At 40.7% G+C, this 19,577-nt stretch overlaps 2 protein-coding genes across 3 annotated transcripts in view; one reads left to right on the top strand and one right to left on the bottom strand.

The window, feature by feature from the left end:
• Positions 1-19,577, bottom strand: part of FAM237B (family with sequence similarity 237 member B) — a 408,910-nt gene that overhangs the window by 270,709 nt on the left and 118,624 nt on the right. Inside the window, exon 4 of one of the 2 annotated variants that reach the window (XR_003679871.2) lies at positions 10,015-10,094. The gene's annotated coding sequence lies outside the window, so the exon portion shown is untranslated. Of the gene's footprint in view, positions 1-8,847; positions 10,095-19,577 lie in introns of those variants that run through there. The other variant, XM_024129427.3, reaches the window with a different exon arrangement.
• CFAP69 (cilia and flagella associated protein 69) overlaps positions 11,618-19,577 on the top strand; it is a 95,772-nt gene continuing 87,812 nt past the window's right edge. The window contains exon 1 of the mRNA XM_028489979.1: positions 11,618-12,123. Coding sequence (XP_028345780.1) covers positions 12,004-12,123 — 120 coding nt within the window. The 5' untranslated portion in view covers positions 11,618-12,003. The remainder of the gene's footprint in view (positions 12,124-19,577) is intronic.

Genomic DNA, 19,577 nt, shown 5'->3' on the forward strand with positions numbered 1-19,577 from the left:
GCATAGAAAAGTTAAGTAATTTGCCCAAGGTCATGCAGTTAGTGAGTGGCAGAGCCAGCATTCAAGTCCAGGCAGTCATATTTCAGAGGTGACAGTTTTAGCCGCTAAGCTCTATGGCCCCTGCCCCATCCCCATGCATACCAATCTAGATGCTTCCTCTTTGATATAAAGGCGCTGACATTCTTTACAGTGTGTTGTGGGTGTCAAAAGATATATGAAAATATTATAATCATAAATTTATCATTGCCTGTGGGATAATCCACACTTACCCTAGGAGAGGATATTGCCTGGGACAGGACCCGGGAGATCCATGGCAGTCCATAGGCCTCCCTGTGCAGTGCGGGACTCCAGCAGAGATAGGACCACAGCAGTTTTAATGAATGGCTAAGGTCCTATAGAATCTTTAAGATTAAGTCCCTGTAGAGTTGGTCATCTCTTTTTGTCTTCTTGAGAATTCCTCCTGCCTGCTCAGCCACTAATTAGGGAGCAGTTTGCAAGCATGAAGGATATTTAGATGAGCAGTTAATTATAAATGTACTCTAGAGACATAGAATCATACAGATTATTCATGAAAGTTTTCAGTGCTGACATTCCACATTAAAATTGCATTTTGTTCATACTTTGGTTAGAAAGCCCTATGTTTTTTTTCTGTTTGCTCTTTCCTTATTAAAATAGAAAGTTGCAGACAGATACAATTATAGGTATTCCTCTTCCTGAAATTATAACATTTTTAAACTTACCCAGTAAGGTTCTACTGAATCCAGCTGCCAAAGATAAATGGACTTTTACTTAGTGGAGGCTACCTTTCCCACCAATGGCTCCTTCCCTACTACCACATCATGTCAGTTTGGTAAACTACTCATGATTCTCTGATGTCCTCTTCTTGCTGAATTTTAGTAGCTTGTACTTTTTACTTGAGCTTTTCTTTTTCCTTTATTTTAATTATATTCTTTCCCTCTTGATAATCATTTACTTGTTAGTTCTCAGTAGGGATTCAGTTGGGTGATAACTTAAAGGGGAACACCTATAAACTATATAGTGGACTAGTGAAATTAAGAGCATATTTTTAATATTTTCTCATTCCTATAGTTCCACTCCCTTAAGCCCATACTTGCACCAGTTAACGTGAAAATACAATGAAATATTTTTAAAAGTTAGATGACTACTGAAGTAATATTGTTGCATGTATATATTAATTAGCCAATAAGATAAATAAAATTATCACTATTACAGATAAGTGGGGCCTTTGAAAATATGAAAAAACAAAGTTTATGAAAATGTATATAAGATGTAACAGTTGTTTGAAATGGTGATATCTCCTTTTCAGTACTACAAAGAGGAAATAATTTTGAAGTTTTAGAATAAATATAATATATTCATTATAATTCTAAATGTTTAAAAGCTTTTCTAAAAATGCAAAAAAATATTGACTTTTAAGTGCTTTACTTAAATGACTTTTAATTGCTTTATTTTACTATTTCCTACCTAATTATTTTTCTTAATCATTATTTCTCATAATCATTCTTTAAAAATCATTACTCTGGCCTCAGAAGTAGGACTGAATTCTGCTCTTGCTAGATGTGAGAAAGTAGTGGGAACTTTAAAGTAGTGGGATGTTTTTTTTTCCTTAACTGTATTTTGAGAAGCACCCCTGAGAAAATTATAAGAATGTAGAAAATATACCTAGTTTTAATCCTATGCAAAATAATTAAGTAATTTTTTTCCTAAGAGGAAATTAATCATTGACTGAATCATGCTACCTAGCTTTTGTGTGCAGATTCCATGTCTCCTCTATTAAGAATATTTAAAATCATGTTTAAATAAGAATATATTCATGCTAGCATATATTTTTCAAAGCATATATGGAAATTAGCCTAGACTGTCTACATGTAGAGATTTTTATTTAAATTTTAAAATATTTTAAAGTATGAATAAATTATATTTATAGGTATTTATCAGAGAGAAATATTTTGTGCTACATATGGGATTGGTTAGTGAGCTCCACTGTTAAACTACCTGATTAATTTCTTAAAATTAGCATAATCTTGGGTTGATTAAGGAATTTTACTTTTAAAATTAATTTGATAATAGTAACTCAATGTATATTAATCCTTACAGTCAAATTATGAAAATTATTTGTGTAAAAGGGCTTTTAGGAATATATCATATCCAATTTTTTTATTGTTTATCTCTTATGTAATATGTAAAAATCTTAATTCTTTTTAATTGCCTTTTGCCATTAAACTATTTCATAATAAATTCTGTACAGAGAGGTTTCCCCTCCAAAAAAGTTTTATTTGTGAAAGTTAAAGATTCTTATGTGATGTTTTAAATAAAGTACCATCAATGTAACTTATAAATATTTCTTTAGGAATATTATGAACACTGAAACTGTGTCATTCTATAAAATCTCTGTTTTGAAATAAGTATTTAAACAGCCTAAAATGTCGTGTTGAAATTATTTTGTAAATTCATGACATAGAGCACACATAGTATAATAACCTGAGTCTAGTGTTAAGATCTGTATTTGTGATGTGTTGTCATGAAAATGAGCTGCTCCACCCTCAGTTGTTCATAAGTCAGTAAAGCAAATTCTGATACATCTTCAGTATATGTAATTCCTCTAAATGAGTATATGTAATTGCTCTAAATGACACTGTAATAATTTTAGTGGAAACACAATTTGTTCATACCTTTGAACAGTGAATTTTATAGGGATGAATAGGTTCTTCAATTTTTTTTAAGTGCAAGAAAACTATAAAGTGCTAATATTCAGAGATTCTGTTGATATGATACCAAAAAACATTTAGTTCAGCTTAACACATGTACACACAGTAGTTCCCCCCTTACCATAGTTTCATTTTCTGTGATTTCAGTTACTCACAATCAGCCATGGTCTGAAAATATTAAATGGAAAATTCCAAAAATAAACAATGAACAACTTTTAAATTGTGTGCCATTCTGAGTAGCATGGTAAAATCTCGGGCGTTCCTGCTCCATCCTGCCCACCAGGGAGGTGAATTATCCCTCTGTTCAGTGTATCCTTTCCGTTAGTCACTTAGTAGCTGTCCTGGTTATCAGATCGACTGTTGTGGTATCACAGTGCTTGTAACCCTTATTTTACTTAATAATGGTCGTAAAGTACAAGAGTAGTGACACTAGCAATTCGGATATGCCAAAGAGAAGCTGTAAAGTGCTTCCTCTAAATGAAAAGGTGAAAGTTTTTTACTTAATAAGAAAAAAAATTTGTATGCTGAGGTTGCTAAGATTTATGGTAAGAAAGATTCTTCTATTCATGAAATTGTGAAGAAGGAAAAAGAAATTCAAGCTAGTTTTGCGTTGGACCTCATGCTGCAAAAGTTACAGCCACAGTGTGTGACAAGTGCTTAATTAAGATGGAAAAGGCGTTAAATCTGTACAATAAGATATTTTAAGAGAGAGCGAGACCACATTCACATAACTTTTACTACAGTATATTGTTATAATTTTTCTATTTTATTATTAGTTATTGTTGTTAGTCTCTTACTGTGCCTAATTTATAAATTAAACTTTGTCACAGATATGTATGTATAGGAAAAAACATATGTATGTATATATAGGGTTTGGTACTGTCTCTGGTTTCAGGCATCGACTGGGGGGTCTTGAAACATATCCCCTGTGGATAAGGGGGGTGCAGACTACTGTACTCAGATTTTTTTCACTTTCCAAATCATTGGATTAACAACATACAGTCATCCAAAATTAGGGCAGACTATTTGGATTCTCCTAATGGCTAGATGGGCTAAATTAAATTACCAATGCCGGTTCTTTCTTTATGATTTCCAAATTGCCACCTCCAAGGAAGATTCTCTTAGGATTTTCTTTAAAGGTCTTTCATAGCTTTACAGATATCCAGCCTGAATGGGGCCTGGAAGTTGTCTCTCAATGTCTAGTTACCCTACTTTAAAAGCTGTTGCCCATCACATTCCTCAGCTGCCCTTGCCATTAGGTGTTCCTGTGTGACTGAGTGTTGGCCAGCGAGATGTAGGGGTACAAATGAGTGACTTCTTGGAAGTCTCTTCAAAGAAAAGCAGCATGTGTTCCTTTATCTTATTCCTCCATCTTCCTGCCAAACTGTGATGTAACAGGAGCCCTTGCAAATATCCAAGTAGACCAAGGCCTAAGGACGACATGTTAGAAACTAAAAAGATCCTGACTACTTCACTACTTCAACTGCCTTTTCCTGTATTTAAGCCATTGTAAATTTGGATTTCTTTTCATGAAATCAAAACTAATCCATTCTGGCCTTCAGTTCTTTATCACAATGCCGTTTAACACTGTTTGAATAAACTAGATTGCAATAATTCTTACCTTTAAAAGTTTTTAAAGGATAATGTGCAATTCACATTAGAATTGATTTTCCATCGTTAATTAATTATACTCATTTTCCTGCCTTGACCTTTCATTAGGTATTTTGTATCTGCTTGGAAAATACTGTCTTCTTTATAACTGTGTAATAGATATTTGCTAAAACAATGTAATCTCTAAAATATCATTATCAAATTTTATGCCATGTTTTTATATCATTCTCATAGATCTGCCTTATAAACATCTAAATAAAAAAGTACTGTTTAATGTGGTTTAACTTCTTTTTTGAAATGTTACGTACAAATGGATTTTTCTTTCTTACTGAATAATAATTCCAGTATTTGGTGGAAGCCATCTAATACTTTTCTGACTGTTTCTTTTCAGAAGCATCCAGAAAGCAATTGCATGTAACAGTTTTGGGTTTGGGGGGAATTTTGTTTTGTTTTTGCCAAAGTAGACATTTAGAAAAACATCCATCTAATGAGATGGTATTCTTAAAAGTATTTCAGGGCTTCCCTGGTGTCGAAGTGGTTGAGAGTCCGCCTGCCGATGCAGGGGACACGGGTTCGTGCCCCGATCCGGGAAGATCCCACATGCCGCGGAGCGGCTGGGCCCGTGAGCCATGGCCGCTGAGCCTGCGCGTCCGGAGCTTGTGCTCCGCAACGGGAGAGGCCACAACAGTGAGAGGCCTGCGTACCGCAAAAAAAAAAAAAAAGAAAAAGAAAAAAGTATTTCATTTCACTAGCATTTATTAAGTATCTTTTGTTTTAATTTATTTATTTAATTTTGGCTGTGTTGGGTCTACATCGCTGTGTGTGGGCTTTCTCTGGTTGCGGCAAGCGGGGGCTACTCTTTGTTGTGGTGCGCAGGCTTCTCATTGTGGTGGCTTCTCTTGTTGTGGAGCACGGGCTCTAGGCACGCAGGCTTTAGTAGTTGTGGCACATCGGCTCAGTAGTTGTGGCTCGCAGGCTCTAAAGCGCAGGCTCAGTAGTTGTGGTGCTGGGCTTCGTTGCTCCGCAGCATGTGGGATCTTCCCGGACCAGGGCTTGAACCCGTGTCCCCTGCATTGGCAGGTGGATTCTTAACCACTGTGCCACCAGGGAAGCCCTATTAAGTATCTTTAAACCAGGACTGAACACAATATTCAAGCTATATTCTGTTAGTTCCTGATAGGAACCCTATCTGTCTTACGACTATATTCCTAGTGTCTTGTGCAACATGATCCTACAGACACTAATGAGATGGTTTAATGAATGTTGCCTCATTTTTACAGAAAATTATGTTATTTATCACCCCACATCCGTGCAGCCATGCCTGCATCCTCCTGCACATGCCCCGCCCCATCACTGTCTCAACTTCTTGCTTTTCCTCCTGGCCAGTGGCCTGGAGCTGCCCTGTGGTCCCAGAGTGGAGCCGCTGCTGTTGCTACCACTGCCGCCGCCACTGCCGCCACCATCACCCCTGCCACATTGCTGTACTGAGGAAAAGAAACTGACCTTTGTGCCTGAGCACAGGATCTGTGGAGGCTATGGCTCCCCCTGCAGCTGCCTGAGTGCGTGGGTGTTAATGTCCTGAGAGTAGGGTTCAGGTAAAATACAGGATACTCAATCAAATTTGAATTGCAGAGAAACAGCAAATAACTTTTTTAGTATAATTCTGTTACAAATATTGCATGGGACTTTTTTTCCCCCCTCTAAATCTGGCAACCCTACTTGGAGGGTGAATTTTGACCAAAGAGATGCAGCACAAGAGGGAGCTGGTAGATAAATTCTTCTCCCTTCATCTCCCCGAGATAGGCTGTTCCAAAGGGCAATCATCCATGAAAATATCCTAAAAGACTGAGCAATTAACCACTCTTGTTGAAAAGCTTATGGCAGCTCAGTAACACCTATATTTGTACACCCTCCTCCACTGCCTGCCTCACTTCCATCTTTTCCTCCCTTCTGCTTCCCAGAGATAGTGCCCCCCAATGAACTGGCAGCAGGTGAATGTTTCTTGTTGTTTGTGGCAGGCTCTAGGAAACCTAGGCTAGCATAGTAATTTTGGTAGTGGATTCTTCAACTGGAAAATAAAACATGAAATAAATGATGGTTTTCACAAAGTCAGGCACAGGGCCCTGCAGACTCAAAATCCAGGCTGGCTGAGAGTGTTGGGAAAGGGCCTTTAAAGAGGTAATTAAGGTAAAATGGGGTCATAGAGGTGGGCCCTAATCCAACATGACTGGTATCCTTATAAGAAGAGGAGATTAAGACACAGAGGGAAGACCATGTGATGACAAAGGGAGAAGCCAAGGAGAGAGGTCTCAGAATGAAACCAATCTTGGACACCTTGATCTTGGACTTCTAGCTTCCAGACTGTGAGGAAATAACATTTCTGTTACATAAGCCACCCAGTTTGTGGTATTTGTTCCCACAGCCTTCAAAAACTAAAACACAGTTCATGGAATCAAGACAAGTCAAGTTAATTACAGAACTTGACTAATGTCACTGGAATAAGCTTGTCTGATTAGTCCTGCTCCCCAATAAAGACACTTCTCTCCTGGGGGTACTTCTCTATAACATCCCACCATGTAAACACAATAAATAGTTTTTAGTTCTAAAAGCTCAAGAGCATTTTCAGTTCATGGAACTATGAACTGGAAATATGTTATGAAACTGAAGCTTTAATCAGATAAAAGTTGCTCTTTTTATATTAATCTTATTTATTACCATTTATTTAGTTGCTCCACTAAACATGAATAGCTCCTGCAGCTTCCTATTTCAAAATCACTTGCAGAAAGTGACAGAGTGGCATGGACATATATACACTACCAAACGTAAAATAGATAGCTAGTGGGAAGTAGCCGCATAGCACAGGGAGATCAGCTCAGTGGTTTGTGACCTTCTAGAGGGGTGGGGTAGGGAGGGTGGGAGGGAGGGAGATGCAAGAGATATGGGGACATATGTATATGTATAACTGATTCACTTTGTTATAAAGCAGAAACAAACACACCATGTAAAGCAATTATACTCCAATAAAGATGTTAAAAAAATAACTTGCAATTTGGATTATTAAAACATTTTTTTATATTGAAATGGTTGACTTCAGGTGTGGCTGTTCTTTTGTTTTCTGTTCCAGGTACTTATTATCAAATTTACATTAATGATTCTGTTAGTAAGAGGTAATTACTTTTGTTTCTTTTTTATGCATTGTTTCTGCAACAATCAACCTCAAAGATTTTTTTTTTTTTTTTTTTTTTTGCGGTACGCGGGCCTCTCACTGTTGTGGTCTCTCGCGTTGCGAAGCACAGGCTCCGGACGCGCAGGCTCAGCGGCCATGGCTCACGGGCCCAGCCGCTCCGCGGCATGTGGGATCTTCCCGGACCCGGACGCGCAGGCTCAGCGGCCATGGCTCACGGGCCCAGCCGCTCCGCGGCATGTGGGATCTTCCCGGAACGGGGCACGAACCCCTGTCCCCTGCATGGCAGGCGGATTCTCAACCACTGTGCCACCAGGAAAGCCCCTCAAAGATTTTTTAAAACACTAAAGTAGATTAAATTCCAGCTTTTATGTATTTCTTCTGTTACATAATTCCCCTACATCCAACCTAGTAAGACTATAATTACATTTCACATGTGCTATAAAATTTTTCTGTTTAAAACAAATTACTCTGACTCAGAAAGGAATAACATTTGCTTGAACATATAGGACACCTGGCATTAGGTTAGCAACTACCAAATTCATATATAATCTAAAATAGTAATTAGAAACATTCCTAATTCATGCTAATGAATAATTTTAATTTTACTAAATATTGCTAATTAGGCAGGGTGCAAACAAGTATCAGGAAAAAAATCAGAAGAAGAATATTATTTCTTAAGATTATATTTATATTAAAATATATTTAGTTTTCTTTGTTACTTTTAGAAGTAAAGTGGTGCACAGGTCAATAAATTACTAAAACTTGTAGTTAATCTTTAAGTCTACAGCAGCTTTTAAGAAATTGTAATTTGTAATTTAACAGAAATGTTAAATTCTGCTGAACTGTTACCAGATTGAAGCATTTCTATTCTCTGTGTATAATTCATCTCTCATACATTCTCTACTATTAATTTATATTTTTGCTGAAATAATTTACCAATTCAATTGTTAGCCATTTTACCCCTACCTCCTTCTGTGTTCTGGTGTCATCATGTCTCTTGTGCTCTTAACTTATAGCCTTCAAAAATCGATATCAAAGAAGGATCAATGAATAATGATTAAATCTAAATCCAATAGCTAATTTAAACAGGTAAAGCTTTTAAAAAGCTTAAGCTTGGTGCATTTAACAAGAAGAAAAACAAATAAATACACTCAACATTATCATCAGTAAGAAAACAAAGGACATGGAAAATTCACAAATGGAATATTTAATAAAAGCCAGTTTTACAGCGACTGCCAAAACAATACTAATGAAAATATACAACACACACCAGAGCAGTGCTTCTCAACTTTTTTTTTTTTTTTTTTTTGTTTTGTTTTGTTTTGTTTTTTTGTGGTATGCGGGCCTCCCTCTGCTGCGGCCTCTCCCGTTGCGGAGCACAGGCTCCGGACGCGCAGCCTCAGCGGCCACGGCTCACGGGCCCAGCCGCTCCGCGGCATGTGGGATCCTCCCAGACCGGGGCGCGAACCCGGTTCCCCTGCATCGGCAGGCGGACGCGCAACCACTGCGCCACCAGGGAAGCCCTCAACTTTTAATGTGTATACTAATTACCTGGGAATCTTGTTAAAATGGAGATTCTGATTTAGTAGGTCCAGCACAGGGCCAGAACTTCCATGTTCCTAACAAGTCCCTATGTAATAGCTGTGTAGGTAGTTCAAGGACCTCACTCTGAGTAGCAAGGACTTAGTGTGTACCTTACTCTGGGTAAACTTATGAAATGCTTTAATTTGGTTTCAAATCAAATAAAAAAGTAATCCTTGAAATCTTTAATGAACGTTTATCATACCTAGTATGATCTAGACCAGGAGTTCCCAAAATATGGTTGCCAGACCAGAAGCACCAACATCACTCAGGAACTCGTTATACAGCTGACCCATGAACAACGTGGGGGTGGGGTGTCGACCCTGGCTCTGTCAAAAATCCAGGTGTAACATTACAGTTGGCCCTCTGTATCCAAGGTTCCATATCCATGGATTAAACCCACCAGATTGTGTGGGACTGTAGTCTGTATTTATTGAAAAAAATCTATGTATAAGTGCACTCCTGCAGTTCAAACCTGTACTCTTCCAGGGTCAACTGTATATGCAGACCCATGAACCCCACCCGGACTTACTGAAGCAGACTCTGAAGGTGGGGCTCAGGAGTCTTTTAATTAGCTTTCCAGATGATTCTGGTGCATGCTAAGTTTTGAGAAACACTACTCTAGACACTACGCTGAGGGCTTGGGATGTAAACCTGGGTATGTGACTCTTCTTGCTTTAAAAATATCTCAGTCTAGTAGGAAGTCTGCTGAGCCAGTAAATACCGGTCAAATATGCGGTCAGTACAAAACCAGAATGACAGACAAAGTGGCACCTAACATAGCAGAGCATGTAAAGAAGGTTTCCTAGAAAAGGTCACAGGAGCTGAGGCTTATAAGGAGTTAGACATCAGAAGACAGTCACATGTACAACATATGCAAAGGTAATACAGGAGGAAGTTTGGCACCTGTGAAAAACTGCAAATAATTCAGTCAAGATGGCTTGAGTGTGGGGTGTTTGAGGACTTCCATTCTGGTTGCTTTTCACCTGTCAAAAGATAAAACAAAAACCATTAGAGCTGATAAAAATTACAAAGTTAGATCTATTAACTTCCTGGTTAGGGAACGCATTCTATGAAGAATTTCACTGATGGGGAAAAGTCAAAAGTTTTTAAGTGCTAGAAAGGGGGAGTTCATGGGAGTAGTGCTAACTAAGGATGGGAAACTCGTGCTCTGGATATGGGACAGAATGAATATATAGGTCGGTACACAGTTGGTTAAAATAAAACAAAAATCCTGTTGTTCATTCGTTAGGGAAATGTCTTCAGTCAAGTCCAGTGAGGAGAGTCTGACTTCTCAGGGCCATTGAGATTTATGGACCCTTATCAGCTTCAGTCTACTGTGCTGAATCACAAAAGTCAGTTGATATCTCCTAGGCAAGCTCCACTTTAAGTGGGAAATTTTCCTTGGCAATCCCTCCTCTTTGTCCTTCCTCATCTTGAGATGCCAGATGGGCACACAAAGGATAGCAAATCATCAGATTATCAGCTTTCCCACCACCATCTTAGGCTTGGGTGCTGTTCTCCCAGGATTCCACTGTGTTTATCCAAGTGGTTTCAGTCTCCTCTTGATGTAGTATACTTGGAATGTACAACAGCAATTAAGGTTATGTTAATAATACACTTGACACACTCTTTGCTCTTTCTCGGGTTAATAGCAACCTTAGACCTACTGAACCACTTCTAGGTGTAAGGCCTGAGAGGAGCTCTAAAAGCACCAATGAGTAGCTGTAAAGATAAAAAAACAGAAACCAAAAGAATGCTGAAGTCCGAGCTAGGGAGTTTCAAGAAGGGGTGAGTGGTCAACAGTGTAAAATACTACAGACAAGTACACCAAAATGAGGACAAGAAAGTGTCCACAAAATTTTACCACAAGTGTTGGTGACCTCAGCGCAGTTGAGGAACGCTGAAGAATGAATAGAATTGAGTAAATAGGGATTGGAAGTACTCAGTACTCTTTCAAAGAAACTTGGTTTCTTTGGCTGTGATTCACATCAAGTGTTGCCAAGCCCAATCTAGGTTTTCCATTTCTTTTATTTGTAGGGCCAGAAATGTCATTCAGATCATCTTGCTGATTATGTGCCAAGTACCACTTTACAAAACTATCATTTCATTCTGTCCTCTCACGGCAATCCTATTGATGAGAAAAGTGAAAAAATTATGAGAAAAATGGGGCTTCCAGGGGTTTACTTGCTCTAGATTCAATAATTTGACTCGAAAGCCTTCTAACATTGTGTATAATGCCTTGGTGGTTATTTAATTGTCTGGGAGAGCCACTAAAGTACAGAAGAGGTAAAAGGCTGGGGAATGTAGGTGACACTAGTCACTTCTCTGGGGTGAGATAAACTGCTTCAGCTTCCAACATTATCAGTTCATCATCCATCATTCCTGCATCCCACATCCACCCCTCATCCCTCCACCCGCCCATGCTTGTTTCAAGAAGGCTCAGTGCAAACTACAAAGACTGAGACGCACATGTCGCCAAGGTAACACTCCACTGTTACATACCGAGGTCCTCCCCCGCTTTCCTCTGGTACGCAAGCAAACCCAGCCCCTCCAAGTTTAGAGGTTCAGATAAGAGTCTGGGGTAGTTTGGATCCTCGGGCTTCCGTAGGTGCTGGCGCTTCACCAGCCTCTGGCCCCGCCCCTAGCAACGCATTGGCTTGTTAACAACCCGCCAGCAAGCAGGCTGCTAGGTGCGCTAGTGGGCTGCCTCCGCGGGATGCGGATGGCGTCGCGGTGGCCGAGTCCACGGCCGGACTCCCGGGACCTTTCGCGACTCTAGTGGCTTTCAGGCGGCTTTCACTTCTCAGTGGCGGGGCCTCTTGCAGTCTCGCGGCTGCGGGCACAGTGTAGGACAGGAGGACACCCCCCATCCCTCACTCCGCCGCCACAGCCATGTCTACAGCGGAGGCTGCGGCGACGGCCCAGGCCCGGGCACCCGGCAGCAGGATCAAGTCCAGCAGCCCTCGCCAAATCCCGGTAGTCGGGGTGGTGACGGAGGACGAGGAAGCGCAGGTATGGCCAGGTGTCTGTGCTTTGGAGGCCGTGGGGGGCGGGGGTTGAGATCTGGGGGCGGAGATGATGCCTGGGGGCAGCAAAGGAGGAAATGGGCGGCCGAAGGGAAACCAGGGGAGCCCGGGGAACTGTGGTTCCAAGCTCAAAGCTGATCCCTTTGAGAACTGCGCCGCCTGCGAGGGGAGGTGGCTGTCGTCGACCAACCTGTCTGGGGACTCGTGTCTCGAGGTCCTCCCGGAGCGTCCCAGTAAACTGAATAGGAAAGGTTTGGCGGCTTTTCTTTGAAAAGTGTGACCCCACGAAGGGCCTGAGAGGGAGGGAAACATTCTTAGCGAAAACTTGGATTTGATGACCCCTTTGTTTGCACTGGGCTTTTATATGCAGGTCGCTGTTATCGTGTGATGTTCTTGATATAGGGGTAAATCCTCCCGTGTTTAAATTTGCTGCTACCAAAACCTGCACCTGGAGTGGAGGAAAATACTATTAGAATTAGAAATTTAGCAACATTTTTATATGAAATTGGAAGCTGGTTAGGAGTGCGTCGGAGAGAATTGGGATCGAATAGAATTGATTTATTGTGCTTGTGTTTGGTTTTTAGTTTACTCTTTGTCATACAAAACTAGTTCTTTCGAATTTCTGTTGAGAAATTTCACTTCAGAGCCCTGGCTTGGATCTCCATGCGTAGCGAGGGTGTTTAGAAACTCCAAGGCGTTTGTTTCATACTAGGGTTCCATTGCTCTTCCCCAGAGATCCATGATCAAGCCCTAAATTAACGTGAATTCTATGGAGGAAATTTGCCCTACCTCCTCACGCTGATGGCGTGGGACTACTATGGGAATTCCTGCTGAGGCTTCACAAGTCTCAGGCTGCGTCAGGAACCTTGTCTCCTGCGTCCACAACCTGGAGGCTTGGAGAGTTCCTTAGGAGAGGCTAGTTGACTGGGGATCTATGGTAGGAGTAGGGTTGTGCTCTCTGAAGATGGCCAGACATTCAATTCACAGAGAAACACCACTTCTGCATGAGGAGGAGAAGGTGTTAGGGAAATTTACCTAATCGGGTTTGTGGAAGTATTCCAATCCAGGTGCAGATAATTTTGAGGAACAACAGCTGTCCCTTCACTCCCAAGGCTGCAAGGGGGCTCAACACTACTGCTGTTCTCCCAGGCATGGGGCAAAACTGACAAGTAGGTGAATTTGGTATCTGATGGCTGTCATTCTTCCTTTACCTGGTATTAAAAAAAAAAAAAAAAAAGGGATGGGGTCTCAAGGTTATAGGAGGCAGGCAAGAGTGGGTTAAAAAGAAGAAGAAAAAAGGGGAAATACTTTTAACAGGCCATTTCCAAAAGAGTCCACAATGTATCAAATAATGCAGAACAAGTATACCTGTGTATATGTGTGTTTATTTTCTCCCTTCCCTTTCTTTTCCTCTTTCATTACTGCCTCTTCTTACAGGGCCTAGGTTTCTCCTCCAGGAAGAAATCAGCTTGTATTAATTAAAGTTCCTGCCCTGTTAATAACTGCTTCTAGGGATATTAACATTTTTTATAGTACTGAAGAAAAAGGCAGTTTCTACCAAAAGAAATGAAATCGAATAAAGACATCTTAGACCTGGGAGAAATGGTCTCTAAGCCTTCCTGGGTTTTGTTTGTGGTGGTTTTTACAAATGAGGACCCTAAGGCCATGAGAAGTTAACTGAGAGTTACTCAGTTTCTTTACTGGGAGTGGAGTCTAGTGCTCTTTGCCACTTAAAATGATAACCTTTATAGACCTCTGCCTTGGAACTCTAAATGTTTCCAATCTTTTCAAACCTTTCCATATTTGCAGCCTCCTCCTCTTCCTACAGTGACAGTACTGTATATCCTAGTAGCTAAAAGCGAGAATGTGAAGTCTACCTCAATCCATTAAGCCAGCTTCATCATATGCTTGAGAAATCACAAATTGTTCACCCTTTATCTACTTCCTATTTTAATGTTGTTCCTCTTATTATAAAGAATCAGAAGCCCTCTGGAGCAGTGATTATTCAAAATTTAATGTGCATTTGGAGCACCTGGGGAACTTATTAAACTATATAGATTCTAATTCTGTAGGTCTGGGTGGAGCCATGGATTCTGCTTTTCTAACAGGTTTTCAGGTGATGCCATTGCTACTGGTTGAAGGACTCCATTTTCCACTCAGAGTAGCAACACTTAGTGTATCATAGCTGCAGTATGGTATGTACAGTGTGATAGTTTCACAGCAGCTAACTCCTGGAAAGCCATAGGAGATGGTTTTACATGGACTCAGATTATAAAACAAAGTAAACAATAACAACAACAATAAAAATTCCAACCCTCCCCCTGCCAGGTCAGATGATATGGTACCAAATGGGGCTTTAAAAGAACTACTTGCTCTCCTTTCCTGTCACCACAATGCCTCAGTCAATCCTGGATTAATGTCACATCCTTTGGGTCGCACCTCTTCCTCTCTTCCCACTCCATTCTCCATAAACACCACTTTACCATCCTCCTTGCTACCTCTGAGTCCCACCTGTTCTTTCTTTCAGGCTTCTGCAGTAGCTCCTTATTGCTTCCCTCACTTAATATCATTACATTGACAAGATCACTCAACTCTCTAAACCTGTTCCCTTTTCTGTAAAACAAGCCTGTACTAGATGAGTGTTCCCCAAACCTGGGTGACTATCACAGTCATCTGAGGAGCTTTTTTAAAAAAAAACTGTACATAGCTGGGTCCTTCCCTAGATTTACTTAATCATAATCCTTTAAGTGATTTTTAGCCTCAGAACCACTGAACTAGGTGGTATCTAAGGTGTCTGCCATCCTCAAAGTGCCTCAGGTCCACTTCTTGTCCTGTTTGCAAGGTTTCTCAATGTATAATCTGTACTTTATCTGTACCATGTACTCTGCTTAGTGCCACCTCCATGATGGCAGAAACCTTCTTTGTTGTTTTTTTCTGTAGTGTCCCCTATTATCCCCCAGTAGCACCCAGCACAACACCTGGTACACAGGAGGGGATATTAAATATGTATTGAATGAATGCCCTCCCCTCTTTTCTGGATTTAAATCTTCCCCTACCTTCAGATCCTACCTCTCCACCATAAAGTAACCCCCAATAGGACATACTTCCCATTCATTTTCACTCTCACAGACCTTCTTCTCATAAATGGGTGTAGTCCTTGGTCTGAGTCTCATAGTTTCTCACCTAATTATCAGTAGTTTTATGTTTGTTACTATTTCATTTGTCTTGTTTTGTCTCTCCCTCTCCTTAAGTGTAGAACATATACCTTAATACTTGCGTGTCCTTCCCCTCTCAACTCTGAGTTCAGAGTAGAAATTTAAGTCCTCATTAGTAGCTGATAAAGCCTTCTGTGTTCCAGCCACACTGGCCTCCTAGCATCTCCTCAACCATGCCAGGTGTACCCTGCCTAAGGGCCTCTGCACTTGCTATGCCCACTGCCTGGAAGTTTTCCCCTTCTTATCCATGGCTTGTTCCCTTACCTCCTTCAAGACTTTGCTGAAATTTTACCCACTCTGTGAGTCTTTTGCCGACCACTGCTTAAGCATCCTAGCACTTTCTACTCCCGTTTCTCCAGAGCATTATCTTGCAATACTCTATATAACTTATTGTCTCCCCCAAAGCATATCAATTCTTTATAAAAGCAGGAGATTTTCTGTGTTTATTCAATACCATATCTTCAGCACTTAGAACAATGACACAATGGAGGCACACAGTAATATTTGTAGAATAAATATGATTGCGATTAGTTTTTTGTTTTTGTTTTTTTTCACTTGCATAGTATCATGGCTGAGCTTCCTTGCCCAAATTTGCTTTCCCTCTGAGAACCTGCACAATCTGCTAGTTGATGTCATATCCTGCCACTATCTCTAATACTGCCATGGACTATGTCCTTAAATTGCCTATCCCTGCTCTGGAGTAATTGCTAGACGTAGCCTCTGTGGTCAGCTGAGAAGTCAGGCAGAGAATGAAGGTGCAAAGAACCAGTGTTTCTGCATCAGACAGTCCTGCTAGCCCATATACTAGCTATGTGACCTTAACAAGTTAGATATCAGGGCCTCAGTTTCAACAACAGGGATAATAATGCTATCTTCATATGGTATATTTGAGGATTAATTAAGATATAAAGTACCAGACACATAAATGGACCACAACAAATGTTAGATCCTTTCCCTATAACTAAGTATCAAAGGAGCAGGATTTTCCCCCTTTGAAATGTTCCTTGGTAAAGTGGGAAAATAAGTTCATTCTATAACTTGACGTAAGTGGAGGTCTAGTTCTCTTCAAAGCAGTTTATTAAGCTTTTGATCTTAAAAGGTTTTGTTAAATGTTTTTACAATTCTCCATAAACATCTTATGATGATAATAACAGCAATTATTTTTGTTTTTACATCTGTATGTTCTCTCTTGCTTCTACACCCTGCCTGTGTGATCTCATTTACCCAGACTGTTCCAAGTATTACTTTAAGCCTGTGACTTAGAAATCTCTGCCCCAAATTTAACTCATCTCCAGCCTCAACACAAGCTTCTTCCTCCAGTGTCCCTGTCTCAGCAAATGGTGCCAACCACTTAGGTCATTCCTCAAGCCTGTCCGTCCTCCTTACCTTTTCCTTCTCTTTCCCACCAAATCAAATCACTCATTAGGTCCTGCTGATTCTGCCTCCTTGATGCTTTTCATTCCATTCATTGTTGTGTATCCCGATTGCCACTGCCTTAGTCAAGGCCTGAGGTCACAGACTGGCCTCCCACCTCCAGTCTAGATCTTTCCAGTTCAGTCTCTACTCAGCAGACAGAATTATCTTTTTTATTGTTACATTCCTCTGGTTAAAACCTGTGGAAATCAATGAAGACCACCTGAGTGAGAACGAACAGGGGCTTGCTGTTCAGAGCTTGCTATAGAAAGAGAATCTGCCAGCATTGCTTACATTTAGCAGAGACTCCCAAGCCAGGCAGGGGAGCTTTACAGTGAATAAAAGGGAGGCTTCTGTGGCTTCCCTGGTGGCGCAGTGGTTGCGCGTCCGCCTGCCGATGCAGGGGAACCGGGTTCGCGCCCCGGTCTGGGAGGATCCCACGTGCCGCGGAGCGGCTGGGCCCGTGAGCCATGGCCGCTGGGCCTGCGCGTCCGGAGCCTGTGCTCCGCAACGGGAGAGGCCACAGCAGAGGGAGGCCCGCATACCACAAAAAAAAAAAAAAAAAAAAGGGGACTTCTGAAGCGGCTGGGCCCGTGAGCCATGGCCGCTGGGCCTGCGCGTCCGGAGCCTGTGCTCCGCAACGGGAGAGGCCACAGCAGAGGGAGGCCCGCATACCACAAAAAAAAAAAAAAAAAAAAGGGAGGCTTCTGATTTGCTCTGGTTGGAGGTTGTTGCCTTGGGGAAGCTGGAAGTGAGCTAGCTAGAAGCAAGGCAACCTGTGTGATTGATTTGGGAAGCATACTTGTCTTTTTCTGGTTGGCCCTGAGGGACAAATTGGGGTAAAAAAAATAGGGAATCTGACAATCATTGACCAGATACTGACTTTTCTGAGCCAATTGCTGCAGAAGTTATGATTTGACTCCCCAGGTTGGTTGCTACAGAGGTTGTAGGACAGAGTTCTGTTGCTAGATATAGTCTGGCCTTTGTCTGGTTTTATATCCAGTCTCTCAAACCATTCAATAGCTTCTGATGATCATTAGCATAGTATACAAGGCCCTCTGTAAAATGGGGTTAATAATAGTATCTACCTCATAGAATTCAGTTAGTAAATTCATTTAGTGCTTACAGCTGTACCTAGAAATAGACTTTGTCTAATAAGTTTTAGCTATCACCATTATTGTTATTATTATCATTATTATTATTCATGATTTGACCTCTACTTAACTTATGAGCACCATCTGTAGCTACTGTCCTCTGCACTATCTTCTCCAACCTACTGAATGTCTCACCAGTCCTGTAAATGCCATGTTTTCTCTTGTCTCCGGGCCTTCACATGTGCTACTTCCTTTGCTCCATCTCTCAAACCTTCAGTTCATCTCACAAATCCTACTTAGTCTCACCTCTGCTTGAAGATTACTTCTTTCAGAAGCTGTCCCAGATTCCCGTCCCTCCTCCCCATACCATTCTGTCCCCCTCTATATAGTTCCAGAGCACACCTCTCAGCATTCATGAAGCATTTTGTAGCATGTTATCTGTATTACTCGCATCTCATGCCAGATTGACAGGTACCTGAAGTCAGGGCAATGCGTTCCCCACATCTAGCACAGTTTCTGAAATGTCGAAGCTGCTTATAACTATTAATAGAAGGAGGAAAAGGCTAAGGGAGGGAGGGAGAGGGAGAAATCTTAAAAATATAATATGTGCCATGCAAGTAAAACACAGGGTAACATGAAATAGTAATGTAAGATAAATTTAGAGATAATACAAGATAAATCTATGCTTTAATCTTTATACACTCTTTCTTGGAAAAGTTATACCTGGTCATTTGTGGGGAAAAAATTCTGAAAATACATACAGGTATTAAAAAAAAATGTTTGCTCTGACATTTCATTTCAATATCTTTCCCAACCCTCAAAGCCAATATTGCAGAAAATCGGAAAATAAAAACTCACTATATATATTTATTTCTCTGAGAACACAGGAAGAAAAAGGACAACTGAGGTAGTGGCAGATGGCACTGTTAAATCCCAAAACCTTAAAAGGCAAAATTCTATTTATCAAAAAATTTTGTAACAGTAAATTTAATAATTTAAGCAATTTAACAGTAAGCTGTAACAATTTTAATGGTAATCATAATACCAAGGATAAATAAGTATATAGTAAATCCTTTTTATTTTCTTTTTTTTATACAGCAGGTTCTTTTCAGTCATCAATTTTATACACATCAGTTTATACATGTCAATCCCAGTCGCCCAATTCAGCACACCACCATCCCCACCCCCCTGCAGTTTTCCCCCCTTGGTGTCCAAACGTTTGTTCTCTACATCTGTGTCTCAACTTCTGCCCCGCAGACCGGTTTATCTGTACCATTTCTAGGTCCCATATACATGTGTTAATATACGATATTTGTTTTTCTCTTTATGACTTACTTCACTCTGTATGACAGTCTCTAGATCCATCCACGTCTCAACAAAAGACTCAACTTAGTTACTTTTTATGGCTGAGTAATATTCCATTGTATACATGTACCAGATCTTCTTTATCCATTCATCTGTCGATGGGCATTTAGGTTGCTTCCATGACCTGGCTATTGTAAATAGTGCTGCAATGAACACTGGGGTGCATGTGTCTTTCTGAATTATGGTTTTCTCTGGGTATATGCCCAGTAGTGGGATTGCTGGATAATATGGTAATTCTATTTTTAGTTTTTTAAGGAATCTCCATACTGTTCTCCATAGTGGCTGTATCTATTTACATTCCCACCAACAGTGCAAGAGGGTTCCCTTGTCTCCACACCCTCTCCAGCATTTAT

This window comes from Physeter macrocephalus, chromosome 5 (genome assembly GCF_002837175.3).
Source record: "Physeter macrocephalus isolate SW-GA chromosome 5, ASM283717v5, whole genome shotgun sequence".
NCBI classification, from domain to species: domain Eukaryota; kingdom Metazoa; phylum Chordata; class Mammalia; order Artiodactyla; family Physeteridae; genus Physeter; species Physeter macrocephalus.